Below are 18,721 nucleotides of genomic sequence, written 5' to 3' on the forward strand. Positions count from 1 at the left end.
TTTTTACTTTTGTAATTATACTGCTTTATCTTTCTTGACCTTCTTGTTATATGCATCAAATTTAACCTATTCAAAAATTTCCTTAGTGTTTTAATTAAAACAAGAAATGATTTTGTCAGTATTTCACATTCATGGTTAGCCTACCTGAAACTCAAGGTCTTCTCACCATAATGCTTTGGCCTTGTCACAAATATATGATTCTACATACCATCTTTCTCTATAGTATCTTGCTTTTAACTAAAGGCATATGTGCTCTCTAAAAGAAGATAGCTGTAGCATTTGACCCAGGGTGATGATACCGTTATCACCATGGCCACAGTTTCATCATCTCCTGCAATTGTATTGCCCACCTAGTACCATTATTCATGGTACTAGAAGATGTCAGTGTAAGTTACAAGTTTTTCCTTTGTTTCCAGTCATTGTTTTAGAAGCAGAGCTGGAGTGTGAATTGGGTTCAGTATATGACATTCAATGACCTTAGTAAAATATGAGTTTGCAACCCTTAAGATTCCACCCTCTTGGGAGGTGATTTCACATTCATCTGAGTTAATAGGGAAGGCTAATTTGTTGTTGTATTTTTTTATTTCACAAACTAGCAAACTGTATTGTAAGTCTCAGGCTGAGCAACTCAGTCTTCTGAAAATGTATGGAAACTGTTACTGCCATAGATCATAATTTTTTTTTCTTTCTACTTTATTCGGAGGGGGTTAATGGATTACAACACAATTGTTGGTAAATGGGCAGAATTTCTCCTCTCCCCAATTGTGGGTGCAATTATGAACACTAATAACTTTTTAGTGCTCACATTTTATTATTTTTCTTTTATCATTTTATTGGCAGGTTAATGGTTTACAGAACAGTTGTTGACACATGGGTACAATTTCTTATATCCAAGTGATAGGTGTCTGCAAAACACTCTCACCTCTAATTTGGGTCCTTTTCACACCATCATGTACCAGGACTCCTAAGCTCCCCAGACCCCTCTGTGCCCTTCTTTCCCAGTCTCATGCTTTGGTGCAATACACCAAACCCAGTATAAGTTTTACTTTGTATTTTCCCTCTTTGCTTTCGTTTCTAAAAAGACTTATTATTTTTTTTAATGTATGCTGTGTTGGCTTAATAGTGGAATTGGCCCATGCCTCACAACATATAGCCAGCAGAGAAAAAAATAAACATGGATACAGTAAATACAAATATAAATTTTCATATGATTTATTATTCCTTATACATAAGAACTAGTAATATACAACTTACGCTGTTTTATGATGTAAAATGGATAAAAATGTGTACAAAAAAGCATATTCCTAGAAAAAGGTATTGGCAAATAGTAAAAACTTGAGGGAGGGGGTTAACAAGCAAAACATCAACAACAACAAAAATAAAAACCAAACAAAAAAGAGAAAAACCAACAATTCTTCAATTCAGTGTGCAAACAGTTTATAAAAATAGAAATACTCTACAGGCAGTATTTCCTGATAAATTATTTAAATAGCATTATCTACACAATCAGATCTCTATTCCAATGGCGATGAGAAAATAATTTATAAAAATAAAGCAATGGTACACAAGATGATAGGAAAAAAATCACTTTTCAGAAGTTGTATTTAGTATTTCAATGTTGTTTCCTTTTTTGGGAATACTTTTCTGTAAAGAATTCTTACACTATGTACAACATTGACTTTTCAGATACTACAGTAGCTTTAAGTTTGTCAGACACTTAAACTCTTTCTGCTTGATCCCCAAATGCTTTACTCAGTCACACAAGAAATGAGGTAATATTTGTATATAAGTTTCACCTTTGTCCTTTTTTTTTTCTCTTTTGGAAAAAACAAGAAGAAAGTGTAGATGCTTTTTTTACTCCTGGAGTCAGGCACAAGGGATGGGGCAAAAACAATATTAAAAGACCAAATGATGTGCTTTGCGATTTAAACACATGTACAACCAATTTCACTTGAAAACACAAAACAGAGTGGAGTGGGGGCAAGAAGACTCCCAGATCGTTCACTTTGAGCACAGAGTAGAGTAGTGCTTTCTTTGTGCCACTCTTGCAGGAGAGTGGCTGATTAATCTCAACTGCCTGCTTTCCAGCACTTTCCACTTGAAACCTACGGTTCCAGGTAGAATAGAGTCAATAAATAATCTGTATTTACAATCATACAGTCATGAAGACTTATGACAAAGATGACATAGGTTGACCTTCTGTTTCTCTCTGTCCCATGAATAGTTAGACAGCCTCTCCAGAAGAAGTAGAAAATAAATATTATCCACTTCAAAGCATCTGCTACAGGAAAAAAAAAAAAAGAATAAACATCTACAGTCCAAAAGAGAGAACTGTAAAACTCCATGCTATTCAGAAAAAAAAAAAGGAATGTTTTCGCTGATAATGATTTTGTGCCTTTCTAACCATAAAAATATAAGCACTCTGCCCCTCCCCTGGGAGGTACCCAGTGCTCAGTGAGATGGTTGGGTTTTGTATTCTTTCTGCTACATCTGCACAAGCTACATCTTGAACCAAACCAACAATGTCATTGCAACCAGGCAGTGGTGGCTGGCGCTTTCTCCTGCTGGTCTAATTCTGATCTCCTACTCTAGTCACTGTAGGTGATTCAGAAGAGGTGGGGTTCCACTCAATTTTCCATTTCTATTTAGGTGCCTATTTATATGGGCTATTCAGCTAACACCAGTCAGCATCATGAAATCCAGCACAGTCTTTCAGTCTCCCGAAAATGATTGAGTACCGAGCATGTAACAGTTCCTCCGTATTCTCTTCATATAGTCTCCTGGTTAAGAGCCCTCCCCAAGGGGCCTTGGCCCCAGCACCTCCTGTTCTGGAGGGAGATGTCAGGAGTAGCTTGGTTTGCTAATTTTAGTGAATCCTCCCTTCTCTCACATGCTTGAAAATGAGTTGGAGTGCAGAACTCAGAGCTGGCCTCCCAATTAGCACTCTGCTCTGTGACCAAAGTTTGAATGGGTACCTTCCCATTGGAGCCAGTGTCTACGTTCATGTCACAAAAGCACACTTAAAGGAGCTGTTTATATTTCTAGGAGCTTCTTTTCTGGTTTAGAAGCTGACTGCTGAGTCTGTGTGGGGAGAAATGCATTTTTTTTCTTGAGGCAAGTCACATGTTCTAGGATTCTGCACTGAGGCAAGCAGAGGAAAGAGATGAGCAGGGAGGTGTGATCCTGGGGTCTGCTCAAGCCCATGGCTTCAGAAAGCACAATACCGGCATTGGTTATGACCAGTCGTTTGATCAGCCGCTTGACAGTTAGGAATCTGTTACATAAACAAAGATGGAAATCAATATACAAGAAAAAACAAATTCATAAAGGTCTTGTTATCTCATTACTAGTAAATTTAATAACTTAGGATAGCCTTAATTTTAAAATGACAAATGTGTGATTCAAGACCATGCAAACACATCTATAGTTAATTTTACAAACTGCAATTGTGCTGGAAGACTGACAAAACACAGTCTTCCAGAACTTATGCTCTGCTTCCTGAGGTCTTCAGTTACACAGATTTAGGCGAGTTAGACTTTAAAAAAAATCTACTCACACACACACACACAAAAAAAAAACAACACTACTCACAAAAATACAAAAATTTCCCCTGAGAAAACCAACAATTAATTTGAACTCTGACTGGGTTTTCTAGAACTTAAGTGACCACTGAGTAAAAAACAAACAAAAAAAACCAGGCAAAAATGAACTCCAGCTAGTCAGGGGAAATTTGATTTAATAATTTGAAGGCAATACTCCTTTGCCTTCCTTGTATACAGGGAAAGGCTGAAAGACAACTTGTGCTGCAGTAGCATAAAAAAGAGAAAACTATAAGCACTGTGCAAGACACAGAAATGTAGCATATTTCAATACTATCCATGTGGTCTAAACTGTATTGTCAGCTTGTCTGCAGTTCCCCTCTCCACTACATATGAAGGGCACATGGATATCTGGGCCAATTCATATCATTAATATTTCCTTGGAATTTCCTAAGTCACAGTTTGGAGGTATTATTTTAGTTATTTTCTTTCTTTCTTTTTTTGGTCATCATGTTGCTGCTCAATTCCTGCATAATTCCTCCACTCCCGGCAGCCATTTTTTCCCCCCTTTCTTCTAGAGAGTGAGAGGTAAGAGGTTGAGAGCTAGAGAGAAAGATACCACAGCATCTCTCCACCATCCCTTTTGAAGCTTTTCTCTGGCTGATGCTCCCATGTGGGGGTCTGGGGTTCAAACCTGGCTCCTCATGCATGTTGCTGGTCCCTAGCATTATTTAATTTGCATTATTGTGTTTTCAAAAGAAAAATACTAAAAACCTCATCTCAAATGGTCCTCAAGTCAGACTCTCCCATGACTGGCCTTGCTGACATGAGTCTGAATTAGTGATGCCCATTGCTCGTTCATGGCAAGGAGGCACCTACCTCTGCACTCATATTTCAGGTCTGAGAAGAACACCATTTCCTGAGAGAAGACAAACATGCCCAGCCTTCCACCGGCATAGGTCTTGTCATAGATAGGTCCTGAGTCAGCCATGATCTTCTTCCCTTCATACATCACCACTCTGCAGGAGAAGGAACACTCTCATGAGTGACACCCAGACCCCATACTCTTTGGAATACTCCTCTTGGCCCATGTGTGTTGCTGTGAGGGGGATTTAGCCAGGGCCAACTCACCTGATGAAGCCTGTCTTGGGCCTGTGGCTGAGACGCCACCTGTAGGCAGTGAAATCCTTCCAGCCTATGTGTCGGGGGTCATGCCACAAGGTGCGCACCTGAAGAAACAGGAAAAGGGCAGGTTGAAACACAGCTCTGTCATGGGAGGACAGGTATTTCATTCCTTAAGACACAGTGCTTGAAAGGGCACCAAGTGGGCTGAAATGAGAGAGTTGCAGGAGGCTTTTTTCCCCAAGGTCTCTTTTCTTTGCTCTGTGCAATGCAGAAAGGAAGACTGGAAAGCAGCTCTTTTGTTAGAAGAGGTTGAGGCGGCCTTTGGATTTGAAGGGTAATTCTTGTTCATGGCTAGCTCACTCCCAGATATTGTCATACTGGCACAAAGCAGAGCTTAGTGCTGCTGCTGGGGATTCAGGGATCTGATATCTGAGCCTCCCAATGGGGTATCTTGGCCCCAACACAGCATTCCCTGTGCTCTTCTAGCACCTTCCACGTCCCCCCTCCAGTGGGGCACTGCTCTCACCTGGCCAGGGGTGTTCCCTGTGTGCCAAAGGGCATTGCGCAGGTGCTCGCCGGGCCCAGTGGTGGAGTTGACAACCTTCACAGAAAGGCCTGAGTATCCCTGTGCCCTGGTGGGGTTTGTGTCCCAGTAGGACTGGGTGACCTGCTTCCACATCACCACATAGAAGCGGCTGCTGGACTGGTAGCCAAATACGAAGCCGGCGTAGTCATCGTCCCTCTCGGTGTTGATGAAGAAAGTGCCACTGAAGTCCACGGCATTGAACTCATCATAGCCTGCAAGAGGAGACCAGACCTAGGTGACTCCTGCAGCCCCAGTTAGCTTCTGTTATCCCTTAGGCCTCCTCTCAGTGCCCCAGTGACACTTAACAACTGCCAGGTGTTAGCTCCCCCCCCCCCCCCTTTTCCTTCACACTCCAAAGCCATGTGAAAGAAGAATTCATGACTCACCTATAGCTAGGCCAGGATCGCAGTTGACAGTCTGGACCAGCTCTTTACCCTGATGACGCACAACCCAGTTGGGATCATTCTGGGATGTCCCTTTAGGATCCAGAGGAATCATCTGAAATCGGCGGAAATCAGTCTCACTGATGTCAACATTTTCAGGGCAGATGTCATCAATGTCTGGCACACTGTCATGGTCAAAGTCATCTTTGCAGGCATCACCTCGGCCATCACCTGAGACCAAAAACAGCAAGAGTGGTGACTACTGGAGCTGAAACTTCATTCACTATCTTGGCCAAAGTTGGCATTTGATCTCTTCATCCCCTTAAATGCATTTGGTTCTGATGACTCACCATCAGAGTCCTTCTGGTCAGGGTTGGGCACAAGTCTGCAGTTGTCCTTGTCATCAGGAATGCCATCATTGTCATCATCATGATCACAGGCATCACCCTTGCCGTCCTTGTCATGGTCAGCCTGGTTGGCGTTGGGCACATAGGGGCAATTGTCCAGGTTGTTCTGGTGGCCGTCTTCATCAATGTCTTGATTATTGTCACAAGTGTCTCCAATTCGGTCTGAGTCTGAGTCAAACTGACAGAGAAACAGAGGGTGAATTGATGTATAAGTCCTTAGTATTAAAGAGAATTTATGGAAGGTTCTCCAGTGTCTGGTATGGCTGGAGGGGGTTCATGTGGATTCCTCACAAGAAAAAAATGTTAGGAATAAGCTATAATTCTGACTTCTTTACCTGTATAAAAATATTTTAAAAAGCTAGCTTCTAAGTTTCCAGCACAATGCAATTTTAGAGGAAAATGCCTATAAAATAATCTCTAGAAAATAATGATGGACAATCACACAAAATAAGTATTTTCAGATCTCGGACCTTGTCTACTTCCTGTTGAGTGCTGCCTTGCTTCCCTGTGAATGATCTGTTTGCAGTGTCAAATGCTTATGAACAGTTAGTTGGAAACAGATCTCTCCAGCTGGGGGAAACAGTTTTAGTTAGATAATTATCTTAAAGTTAGATCATATCATTTTCCACAAAAATGATCCATTCAATTTGCTTGACTTTTTTCCATCTTAAATAGGATTCATATTTCTCTCTTATATATGTGGTTAAGTAAAGCTGTTGTCAGTCACACCTTTCTTTTTTTGTATAATTGGTCTTAACAGTGGCAGATGACATTGACCAAGTTACATAGCTTTTCCAGAAGACAAGATTGAAGTTACAAGATCACATGCTCACACCAGACAAACTGTCTATAAGAATCTACTACAATTAGCTGAGTTCAGTAAGAGTTCACTAAGATCAGAGAAGCATCTGATTCTATTTCATGCATCTTCTGGAGCCTTAAAACGAGACATTCCAACACTTCATGAACTGATTCTGAAAGAAGGCCACCTACCTGATCTGGGTTGTGCTCCAGGGGGCAGTTGTCACACTGATCTCCTACCCCATCCATGTCCGTATCTCTCTGGTCCACATTGTACACATACTGGCAGTTATCTCGCTCATTGAGGATGCCTGTAGGGAATGGCGGACAGGTGAGAGCTGACATCTCCAGCCTCGGCTAGTGCATCCAGACCTCATGCCAACATCCAAGGCCAGAGAGGCAAATGCTGAGAGCCTGCTGGAGCTGGGGGTGCCTTACCATCCCCGTCAATGTCTGCAGCACAGGCATCCCCTTCCCCATTGTTGTCTGTGTCTGCCTGGTCTGGGTTGTGGTTGTAGGGGCAGTTGTCACAGCGGTCTCCCACATCATCTCTGTCATAGTCATACTGAGCTGGGTTGTAATGGAATGGACAGTTGTCCTGCAAAGAGGAAATAGTCTTTTGAAACACTGCCTGCCAAACCTATTTGGTACATTTTTCCCTTTAGCCCTGTAATTTTATTGAATTTCAGAAGTGTTTCAGGCTGATGCCAAACAGTATGAAGGAAAGAAAATGTCACATTTTGTATTTACCCGGTCATCTGGGATTCTGTCATTGTCGTCATCATCATCACAGGCATCACCAATCCCATCCTTGTCATAGTCTTCCTGCCCCGAGTTGGGAAGGTTGGGGCAGTTATCCTAGGGGAGAGGAGACACACATGACAAATGCTGTTCATATTCCTTTGTTCATCTCCTGCATGAGGTGGGGCACCTTTCTAGGAGGTGTACATGGGAAGCTGGCTGTACCTTTTTGCAGTGGTAGGTGGCATTGGCCACACACACCAGGTCTTCATTGGGCCAGCCATCCAGGTCTGTATCCTCTCCACAGATGATGCCGTTGCCTGCATAGCCAGGCTTGCACTCGCAGCGGTACATGGGGTCACTGTAGTGACCTAGGTAGTTGCACTTGGCATTCTTATTGCAGTCATGTGTCCCATCTGTGCAGGGGTTGCGGGGCTTGCACACCTGTGAGCACAATACCCCATGATGAGTACAAGGCCCTTGAGAGTTCCTGGGTGGCATGGAGAACAGATCAGCTCTCCATCATCCCTGAGTCCACAGAGGATCAATCCATCAGGAAGAGAGGGAGTCACCTCTTTTCTGTCCTTCCTAGTCCTTGCCCAGGACAGCTTATGGCTAACAATGCTTTATGTGTGTCTGCATCCAAAGGGCTCAGCAATTGAGATGTGTATAAGCCCATGTGCTCCCATCTTATCCAGAGCATCATCTGCAAATATGAGGGGCTATTTGTTCCCTGCAAGGGTTTACAATGGGTTCTCTTGCTGTTCTCTTGAAATCCAGCTTGTCTATTCACCCTGGGCATTTTCATCAAGGATAGCCATCTGGGCTATCAGCCCTACCTGTTTGTTGGCAGCTGCGTGCTCTACACCCCGGCCAAAGGGCTGTGTGCCAGTGAAGCGTGGTGGGCAGGGCAGGCAGTTGTAGCCAGGGTCGGTGTTCTTGCACCTGTGCTCCCCATTGTGGTTGAAGCAGGCGTCGGGCACTTCTTTACACTGGGGGAGGAATAACAGTTGGCTTAATGTCTAGACAGCACTGTCACAGGTACAGGGCTGGGGCAGTGAGCCTATCCACTAGCTGTCCTAGTGGGGACAGCTCTGAGCAGTCAGAGCCTCACCTCATTGACATCTGTGCACTGGATGCCATTCCCGCTGTAACCAGGGGGACATGCTCCACATTTCCAGCTGCCGTCAGGATAGCTTGTACACTTGGTACCCACAAAGCAGGGGTTGGATAGACATCCATCTGAGACAAGACAGACAGGCACATGGTAGGTCTAAATTGCTGTGACTCTCGTGGGTCACTTCGTAAGCAGCATGGTGTGCAGTACTGAGGGCTCTCTGTTGTTGAGAGCCTGCTGACATCATGCTGTCTTTCTGTATGTTAGAGGAATCAGACCATGAAGGGCATTCAAATGCACGGCTTGTTGGCCACAGCATTCAGTTGAAAAGGACTCTCTATCAGTGGGCATTTAGGCTGTTTGCACTCCTTAGCTATGGTGAATAATGCTGCTGTGAATACAGTGTGCATATCCTCCTCTGAATTAGTGTGATCATGCCCTTTGGAGATATGCACAGAAGTGGCATTGCTGGATAATATGGAATTGCTCATAGAACAACAACTGGCTAAAGAAGTTATGGGATATACTCTCTGGAATACTACTCTGCAGCCCAAAAGGGTGATATTGTGTCCTTCAGAACAAGATAAATGGAACTGGAGGTGATTGTGCTTATTGAAGCAACGAAGTGAAAAGCACCAGGTGATTTCATTCATATGTGGAATTTAGAGAACTGAATCATATGAACCTGAAAAAAGGAGGAAAGAAAGAAAGAAATGAAGAAAGAAAGAAAGAGAAAGAAAATAGCCAAATGGTTTCTATAACTCTGTGAAAACTATGGTGGTTATCACTAGGAAGTGGAAGGAGGCACAGAACTTTGGTGGTGAGTGTGGCATGGAACTATATCTGCAATTTATAATCTTGTAAGCCACTATTAAACCACAGATAAGGTTATATTAAAAAATAAAGACTGTTAAACATGTGTTCCTGAGCTTGATCCTCACCATCACATATGCCAGAGTGATGCTCTGGTTCTCTCTCTGCCCTAACTCTCCCCTCCCCTAATTAACAAATAAAACTAAAAACAAAGGGGCTTTGTCCTGGGGCACATGGCTCACCAATTGGGCAGTCCTGCTTGTTGCAGATCTGGCTTTCGGTCACATCACCGATGCAGTCCTTGCCTCCAAACTGGGGTGCAGGGTTATTGCAGAGCCTGCTGCGTCTCTGTACTCCTCCTCCACAGGTTACAGAGCAGATGTCCCACAGTGACCAGGGACCCCAGCCTCCATTGACTGCAAGGAAACAAACCCCATGCCAAAGTTAAGGTCAGTTGCAGACACTTTACTTGTCACATGAGACTAATTCTATTCAGTCAAAACAACGTTTGGGAAGAGGGTGAGTTTTGAAAGGCCTTTTCGTCCCCCCCGTTTTTCAATAAAAGAAGCTGCTGAGTATGTAGGATGCTGCTTCCCTTTGTTTCTCTAGGGTGTTACTTCTCCCCTACCCCCAAGACCCTCCAAATTGGGGGTCGAAGATGCCAGCTCCCCAGTGGGCTGGGCTCAGACTTACTGGGGCAGGCATCTTTGGCACAGGCTTTGGTCTCCCGGGCTTCGCCTTCACATGGCTTTCCATTCATCTGGGGGCTGGGAGAGTTGCAGAGCCGGATCCTTGTGATCACACCCTCACCACATGTCACCGAACAAGAGGACCAGGGGGACCAGTGACTCCAGCTGCCATCCTGCTTAACTGAAGTGCATAGCTGGTGGTTACAGGGTGCCTAAGTTTTTTTTGCCACTAGGCAGCCTGGCTGACTCCGTTATTCCCAGTGGGTCCCCCACCCCTTTTCTTCCTCCTTCATGGAGGATAAAAGAGAGAAGGAGAAATATCTACAGCATTGCTCTACTGCTTATAAAGCTTTCCCACTGCAGGTAAAGACTGGGGCCTAGAACCTGCATCCTGGTACATTGTAACATGTGCTTTATTGGGTACATGACCACCTGGCCCACCACACTAAGGATTATAAATGTGCATTCTCTTAAAGAGAGGTTCAAATGAACACTGCCAAGAATCATTGCTCTCCTCAACTGGCAGACGAGGAGAACTCCTTATAGAGAGGGTAAACTGTACTGTAGGGCACCAAGTGGATTGAGACCCAGAGTCCAGTGCTTCATGGAGATGAAGTGCCATTGGTGATTTAGGGACATACTGGACTCCCTCCCCAAACCTCCCTCATCCCACAGGCCCAGGATACTTACATCTCTTATCACACTCCTGGATGTGGCAGGTGCGTGTCTGGACAGAGGAACCCTCACAGCGGTTGTTGAGGCTGTCACAGGAGCGGCCCCGCTGCTGGATCCCATTGCCACAGGTCACTGAGCAGGAGGTCCACTCAGACCATGGGGACCAGCCATCATCTGCAGAGTCACTGGCTGCAGGGGAAACAGGCTCCTTTTAGTGCATGACCCTCACAACAAACTATTTTCAGACTGTACTGCTCAGGACTTCCGTCTCCTGACACAGAGGCAAAAGCAACATCTGTCTTGGGCCAAGAGCCTGATCCTCCCCAGTGTGAGTTCTCCTTTCTTAGCATCTGGCACTCCCAGTCTCAAGCTCAAGGGATGTACTAGTGTTTGATGAAGCTCATAGCCTTCACTTCTAGAACTCCAGACTATGCACTTGGCAGATGAATTTGAAGGCAACTCTGGCTACAAGTCAGTCATGGGGTTAATCAGTGTGTCTTTCTTCTCACCCTTGCTTGAGGGGCCTTCTCTGTACATACTTGGCGGTGGGGGGTGTGTGTGTTTGTTTACCCTCTGCCCAGGCACCATGGCTACAATCAGATGGGGCTGACTCAGAACCTGTTTTCTCTTGTCACCCTTTGGAAGTTTTCCTAGCAGATCCCTGAGTCAAGTTTGGAGCTCTGCTCATCTCCTGCTAGCTTTGTTCCCTTTGACACACACCCAAGTGAACACTGGACAGAAATAAGTATGAAAGTGATTATTATACTGCCAGCATTGCTAACCAGAACCCTGGGTAGGACTGGCTATTCTGAGCTGTGACCAATGGGTTCAGAGGGGTGTGTGTGTGTGTACAAGTGCTACTTTCCCATTTTCTTCCTTTGTTGTGATGACTCATTTTTTATGGCTATACCTACTACATCCAATAGTATATCAGCAAAGCGATTCATTTATATTGGCAACAAAAACCATGGGTAGAGAGTCATGGAACAATATAGTGTCTTACTGCTTTTAGTGGCCTGAAACTTAAACTGCTGTTATTCTTTTGGCCATTGTGTGACTCCTGAGCTGAACTTTCAGGCCGCAACAAATTCTGATCACAGGTCCCTGTGTGCAGCTCTGTCTCAACTTTAGGACCACATTCTAAATTCTGTTGGGCCAGTGAAATAGTTCACTTGCATAGTGTCATATGTGTGACCCATGTTTGAGCCCAGATCCCACTGCACTGAAAGAAGCTTCAACTTAGCACTATTGCTACCACAAATCTATCCCTCTTTTCTTGTCAAAGCATAACATCACAATCAGCAAACTTTACTAAGATCACTATTGCCTGTACTGTAATCTAGATGGGTATTCAAACTGAGTCATGATCAACATTCTGGCTCTCGATAGTAGCCCAGTTATCAGCTAACCAGTTGCTACAGTGTGAAACTCAGTGGAAACAGGTAGGAGTGGAGGTGGGTCCAGTGTTGTGCTCAGCTGCTATGGATTTGGCCTAGCCACTCAAGAGGTCATACACTTTCAGGAACTTACGCCAACACCGTGGGCAGCATTCTCCATCAGGAACTGTGGCATTGGAGCAGGGCATAATGGGGCAGGACACTTTCTTGCACATGGTAACTGAGTTCTGCAGGGCAGGAGAGAGCAGGGAGGAATAGGTTACTGAAGTACATACAAGCCAGTAGTAGTTCACATAGCTGTAATATGTTCTTTATAATTTGAAACATGGCTAGGGCTCTAAATACTCTAGTGGAATGATTTGAATGGACAGTCTGTCATCTGCAGTTACCAATATTACAGAGATAGTTCTGGTGCCAGCTACTTGTCACAGCATTCCCTGGAGAACTCTTAATTGTTACTCAGTTAGTGGCAGACATTGCTTCATGAAGAATCTATCTAAAGGGAATCACCAAGCATCATGGGTCACATCTGTTCATAGGTGTCTGGATTGATTTTATTAAGCTAGCTAGAGTTTTAAACACTGTTAATTCGATATTAAGGAGGAAAAAAAAATTGACCAGTGAGCACTTCTCTACCTTATTTGTAGATGTAACTTTATGCTGAGGAAAGATGGGATTTCAAAGAAGCTAGCCCAAACCATACTGTGTATGCTTTGTATTTAAGTTTCCTGAACTCACCTGCCACTAGGGCTGGGGAGAGCTAGAGTGATCCACACACAATGCAGAAAGTATAGTATCAGCTAAATAGACAATTCTAGGCTAACAAGTTTGGGCTGAGCACTTTTAAAAGCATCTTAGCTAAATACAAGTCAACATTAGGTTTTTTTTTGGGGGGGGGCAGAAATGCTTCAATCAAGTTTTATCTCAGTACTTAGCCTTTGAACTAATGTAGATGAATCAATCATTCAAAAATCTTAGGAGATTTGTTTACTTAATCTGGGCTATAATTAAGACTTTGAAAGCCTTTCGGAGTGGTTAAAGATTTTATATAAGTCATAACTGCATTTTTAAAAACTACTTTGGTAGCAAAGCATGGCACATAAAAAGAACTTGTGTGGGGCCAGCAAAATAGCTCAGTTGTTTAGTGCACTGCTTTTCTATGTGCTTGATCCATGTTTGAGTCTGACTTCTGTTGCATTAAAGGAAGGTCTAGTACTGTATCCTTCCTCTCTCTCTCTCTCTCCATATATATATATATATATATATATATATATATATATATATATATATATATAATATACATCTCTGGAAAAGTCATTCCAGCATCCCAGAGTGGTGAAACCCTGGTGATGACCAAAAAATGAACTTGTGTGGCTCATTTCCTGCTATTGTGGTTCAGACACCTGCCATCAACCCTTCTTCCTGTGTGTAAAGACTCTCACCTGACATTGGCACTCAGTGCAGCTATCCACTGTCCACTCCTCATTGTTCTTGTACTGTACCCCATTGTAATAGCAATGGGGGGACCTCCTCAGCTCATTAGCTAAGTCCTTGCTCTCTTCAGTCTAGAAGGAGAAAGCCAGATAGTTAGTTTTGTCGTTTGTGATCCTGTGACCCACCTCCCTCAAGGGGCTTGCATTGGAAGAAGAGAGCAGAGGACACTGACCACTTTTCGGATGCTGTCTTGCAGGGTGGTCACCATGGTCCGTAGGCCCCTGAGTTCCAGGACCATGCTGGACAGTTCATCACAGGAGATGCCACAGATGGCATGCAGGTCCTTGGTCTTGTGACCGATGTAGTTAGTGCGGATGGCAGGGCTGGAGCCATTCACCACATTGTTATCCAGTGTGAGAAGAACATTGGTAGCTGTCACAAAACAGAGAAACAAATGCCATGAGGGAAGCAAGAGTTGGTTTTCAAACAGGTGCTGTCACAAGACAGCACATGTGGGGCAACGGGTGGATGTATGTATAATAGCCTTGGAGGTCCACCTCTCTGCTGTGTTTCCCAGGGTCATTAGCGACAAGCCTCAGTGCCTAAGCTTCTCAGCTTGTTTTGGTGGGAGGGTTCTGCTTTGTCTACATGCCCTACTACTACTACTAGCGTTTGCCCTTCTTCCGTAGCCAGTCAACAGCGTCAGGTTGAGCCTGATGTAAAGTTTCGAGACCTCCTTTGAATCTGGAGAGGTGGCAGTTGACTATGTGGGTCAGTTTGTCTGTAGCCGCAGGGGCAGTTCGGGTCGTCTACATGCCCTAAAAACAAGAGAGTACTCACAGCTGGAGCAGCCTTTGTTCCTGAGGATGTCTTCTGGTGTGGTTCCAAAGACAAACCTCACATTCTGCAGCACCCCCTGTGGACAGGAAACATATCCTATTTGTAGAGTTTAGATGGGAGTAGGTGGGTGGGTGGATGGGGAAACTGTTTAGGTTAGGAAAAGCATACAACAGATTGTCTAGGTTTGAAAGATCACCCTCTTAAGATCACCATGCCAAAATAACATACCAACATCAATTGGCAGACAACTTCAAAACCGAGTAACTGCCTCCTGCCAAGTCTTCAGGATTTTTACAAAGACACTAGCTAATCAGCTAGACTCCGCTGGAAATTCCATTGAAAGTGGAATCTGAGACTAAGCCCTGAGGATTATAATGACACTCTCCAGTGTCAAAGACTTAAACGTGGAAGTTTTGAAGCCACAGTTGCACTGAGGAAGAAGCTGAAGCAGCAGCTCATAGCTCTTGCAACCTTTCGTTTATGATTGGATCTCTATCCCCAGGATGCAGCCAAGATCAAAGTGGTATTTTGTTTACTCTGCTCAGGCCAAGTATTACATATACATTTCAAGCAATATGAAAACTAATGGAATGCATTCATAATTAGCTATTTTCTTTAAAGGAGCCATTGGGATAGCTAAAGCTTAAACAGGTGGTTAAGGGGAAACCATGTCTTGGTTCCTTATGTGATTTTCAAAGTGTGGCTGCCAGAATATTCTAGCATTAGCCTTACCTGGGGCTCATGACAAAGGCTAGTTCTCAGGCCTCCCTGGGACCCAGTGAATTTGAGTCTGGAGATAGGGGCAATATATTTTCAAGGCTCCAGGTGACTCTGAGGCCCCATAAAATAGGAGGGGCACTGCATTAGTTTGCATGCTGGGTTTCCCCAGACCTCTGGTCACAGCCCTATTGGGGTCCCTTACTAGCCATGGATGCTAGGAGCCAGGGGTGTATGGGTGCAGAGGCTCACCTGGAAGTTGTCGTTGAGGTCGCCCTTGGCAATTCGGAGCCTGGCAATGCTGGCCAGGTCCCGGGTGAAGACCTTCTGGATGGGGAAGTCGAGCTCAGCGCTCTCCATCTTCTCACAGTCCACATACAGCTGGGCCCGATCCTCTTGCACAAAAAGCGTGATGCTCTTCCACTGGCCAGTGGCCAGGAGCGCTTCCTCCACCGAAACCAGGGCCTGCTTGCCTTGCACGTTCAGGCTGAGGTCCAGTGAGCCCGCCTTGCCGTTGGAGACCACGCTGAAGACATGGCCTGAGCCGTCCCTGCGCTCCAGAGACAGCAGTGTGCCCCGTGTCTTTTTCATCTGCCGCAGGGTGGCCAGCAGCAGGAAGCCTGACTCAGCTCGCACTGCATCCACCAAGTCTTGGAACTTGTCATCGGGGACAGGGGGGATCAGATCGGCATTCTCGATGCGGAAGGCTGGGCTGGAGGGGTCCGGGCCCTTGACCAGTCTGCGCCCTGAGCCCCTGCGGGCAGTTCCTGTGAGCTCAAAGATGTCAAATACGCGGCTGCTGTCACCTCCAGACTCTGCCAGATGGAAGCAGGCAGTACAGTCATATTTCCAGAATGGAAGGGTGGGATGGGAGCTGGGGGCTGGGGGCAGAGGGACAGGGTGACACTGACAACCCCAACAGTGAGAGTGAATTAATTTCCATGGTCAAAAGTCACCTACACGGGGGTGTCCAGTGGAACTCAGGGGAGGATCAGCTGGGGGGAAAACCTTGGGGACCCAACACCCCTCTCTCTTTTCTCTGCGTTCCCAAAGGTCTCATGCAGACTCACCTGGAATGCGGTTGGAGCCACACACATGGAACAGCAACAGGACACCGAGTCCCCAGGCCAGCCCCATGGTGGAGCTGTTTGTGCTCTCTAGAACCTGTAGCGAGAAAGGAAGCCCAAGTCGGAGGCGGCCAGGCAGGGAGGTTGTGTGAAAAGTGGGAGCTGGTCTTCGGGGTCTTTCCCCTCCACGTTTTGGTCCCAGACTGCTGCAACAAAGGCCAGCAGTTAGCTACTCTTCAGAGCGCCTCAGGAAAAGGAGCGAACTGAGGACGGGGAGAGGAGGAGGGCAGGGCACTTTTAAAGTAAAACTGTGCAGAGCCGCAATCTGTGCGTCTCCCCCAGCCCGGGGATCGACCGGTACAGTCAGGTCGGGGGCACAGGAAGGAAAGGTGCCGGAGAAGCGCGAGCCTAGCAGATTTGGAGGAAAGATAAGGACTTGGAAGGACAATACGGACTTCTTGGGGAGTCCTGGAGAATTGATTTGTGAACTCCAAGGCGGGAGCCCCTCCAGGAGAGAGGTATCCCAGCAGCGGGGAGGGAAAGGATGGCGAAGGTGAAGGCAAACTGCGCAGGATCCCGGTTTCCGCGGGAACTGCAGCACCGAGCTTCAGGTGGCCGGGCTGGGCAGGGGAGCGTTGTTTCGGGGATCCCCTACCTGTGTGGATTAGGGTGCAGTTGGGCGCAGGATCCACAGAGGTACAGGAGCGGGAAGCGGCTGCGAGCAGCTTGGGGGCAGAGACTGCCTAGAAGCGCACTTTTAAAGGGGCGCTCGCATTCCTGGGGTTCCTACTGGCCAATGAGAGGCGGTGAGGCAGGAAGTGGGCGGGGCCGGGCTATATCTCCGCCCCGTGTCCTGCACAGGCGGGTGTGGGGACGGCGGCGGGGGTAGGGGGGGGAGAGGAGGGAGGTCAAGTGTGTGTGTGGGGGAAGGGGTGAGATGGCACTTCCCGGGAAGTTGGGGTCACCTGGCTGCTGGGGCTCTAGACCTCGTGTGCTCAACCCCATAGGCGGCGGGTGCTCTGGCCACCCACCCAGGACACTAGTCAGGGCTGTAACAATAATACACTTCGGCGTGGGAGGCGTGGCACGAAGCAGGATATGGGCATCATCCATCTGCCCAACTCTGTGGATCAGGGGTTCCCCCACCTGCCACCTGCCACCTGCCTGACCTGGAAAGGGTTAGTGCTGGGTCGCTCCAACGCGGTCACCTGCTGGGGTCCTGCCGTCGGGGACAGTGATTCCGCGACCGGCCGCATGGGGGCAGTCTGCCTATTCTGATCAAAGTAACAGGCTGCCTGCCGCGTTTTTGACCAGGAATGTCAAAGGGATCCTACTCTTTTTCAGTCCCATCCAGCCCAAGTTGGAAAGGGTGTCTTGAAAACTGTCTCTTTGCTCACTCGTGGTTCTAAACGTGACACCGGGTCGATCGGAGCCTTTGTCGAACCAGCTGGCTCTGGGTTCTGCGACTATTTCCAGAACCATCCTGGAGAGGTTCTGCCTAGCTTCTTATTTCCTTTTTGCCTCCCTCCCCAACGTTCTTTACATTTTTCAGGCCCCTGAGACCTAGATGTGGGTTGCATTTCTGTGGGTGCCCTAAGCCACTGTCCCCAGCCAGCATGACTCCAGCTGTCTGGAATTCCATTCATCTCTCAGATCTGGGACCCCAGCAGCATTCCTACCCCCCTACTTCCTGAACTCTCTGTCTGCCCTCCCAGAGAAGGGGTACAGGTAGGAGCCTCCCCCAAGTGAGGATCTTAGGACACAGGTCAGGGGGAAGCCCTGGGCTTCAGTTTCTGCTTAAGGCTCACACCTGGCAGGACACTTCCCTGCTGGAAACACCCTGTTGTCCTCTGCATTCATTCAACAGTAATTTCACTTTCTTTGTGTGGGAATGTGGTGTGACAAGGTGTGTGCGTGTGACTAAACCTAACAATTCAGTGTCTCTCCCTCGGACTTGCAAATGGGGACGAGTGTGTTTCTAAGACACATGTTTTGTTTGCTGCTGATGTCATAACCCATCCTGACAGATTTCAGATGTCCAGAGGCGGGAAGCAGGGCCTCCGTGGGATCAGATTCCTATTGTGGAAGTCATCCTGATGATTCATCTCCACAGATCTGAAGAGTCTGCAGCCAGACCTGTCCCAACCCACTCACCCTTCTTCCTGTTAGGTCCTTGAAAGGTTTTTTTTTTTTACTTGTTACTAATTCTTCCTGATACTAGGTAGTCAGAAACACTTTTTAGAAGGAGGAGCAATTGAATTCCAGTTTCTTTGGCCCACTTGCCTTTTTAAAATTTTTTTTTATTTAAACATTTATCTTTGTCACCAGGGCAATCACTGGGGCTTGGGTGCCTTCATGACTCTACCATTCTTGAAAGCTATGCTTTTCCC

General features: G+C 46.2%; 1 protein-coding gene across 2 annotated transcripts; it reads right to left on the bottom strand.

The window, feature by feature from the left end:
* Positions 1 to 1,188: 1,188 nt before the first annotated feature.
* THBS1 (thrombospondin 1) lies at positions 1,189 to 17,102 on the bottom strand. 2 transcript variants are annotated; one of them, XM_007528920.3, is made up of 22 exons: positions 16,987 to 17,102; positions 16,335 to 16,428; positions 15,517 to 16,079; positions 14,548 to 14,623; positions 13,940 to 14,139; positions 13,716 to 13,838; positions 12,407 to 12,500; positions 10,892 to 11,065; positions 10,206 to 10,382; positions 9,755 to 9,928; positions 8,697 to 8,824; positions 8,422 to 8,574; positions 7,808 to 8,026; positions 7,592 to 7,699; positions 7,280 to 7,439; positions 7,034 to 7,152; positions 5,984 to 6,218; positions 5,637 to 5,864; positions 5,191 to 5,462; positions 4,671 to 4,768; positions 4,419 to 4,558; positions 1,189 to 3,274 (listed from the first exon to the last, which is right to left on the bottom strand). In XM_007528920.3, exons 2-22 carry the CDS (start codon positions 16,399 to 16,401, stop codon positions 3,267 to 3,269), a joined length of 3,516 nt encoding a protein of 1,171 aa, XP_007528982.1. In that variant the 5' UTR covers positions 16,402 to 16,428; positions 16,987 to 17,102; the 3' UTR covers positions 1,189 to 3,266. The 2 variants fall into 2 exon arrangements, with proteins under 2 accessions (XP_007528982.1, XP_016046217.1); XM_016190731.2 differs by having other exon boundaries at positions 16,335 to 16,534; positions 16,987 to 17,070.
* Positions 17,103 to 18,721: the final 1,619 nt, after the last annotated feature.

The sequence above is a fragment of the Erinaceus europaeus genome, chromosome 16 (genome assembly GCF_950295315.1).
Source record: "Erinaceus europaeus chromosome 16, mEriEur2.1, whole genome shotgun sequence".
Classification (NCBI taxonomy): domain Eukaryota; kingdom Metazoa; phylum Chordata; class Mammalia; order Eulipotyphla; family Erinaceidae; genus Erinaceus; species Erinaceus europaeus.

Excerpts from the sequence above, each read along its gene's own strand:
- THBS1 (XM_007528920.3), bottom strand. The coding sequence starts at position 16,401 with ATGGGGCTGGCCTGGGGACTCGGTGTCCTGTTGCTGTTCCATGTGTGT. Across the intron at positions 14,624-15,516 it reads ACCTCAACGACAACTTCCAG|GGGGTGCTGCAGAATGTGAG; the intron begins GTGAGCCTCTGC and ends TCCTGTCCACAG. Across the intron at positions 6,219-7,033 it reads TGGAGCACAACCCAGATCAG|TTTGACTCAGACTCAGACCG; the intron begins GTAGGTGGCCTT and ends TTTCTCTGTCAG.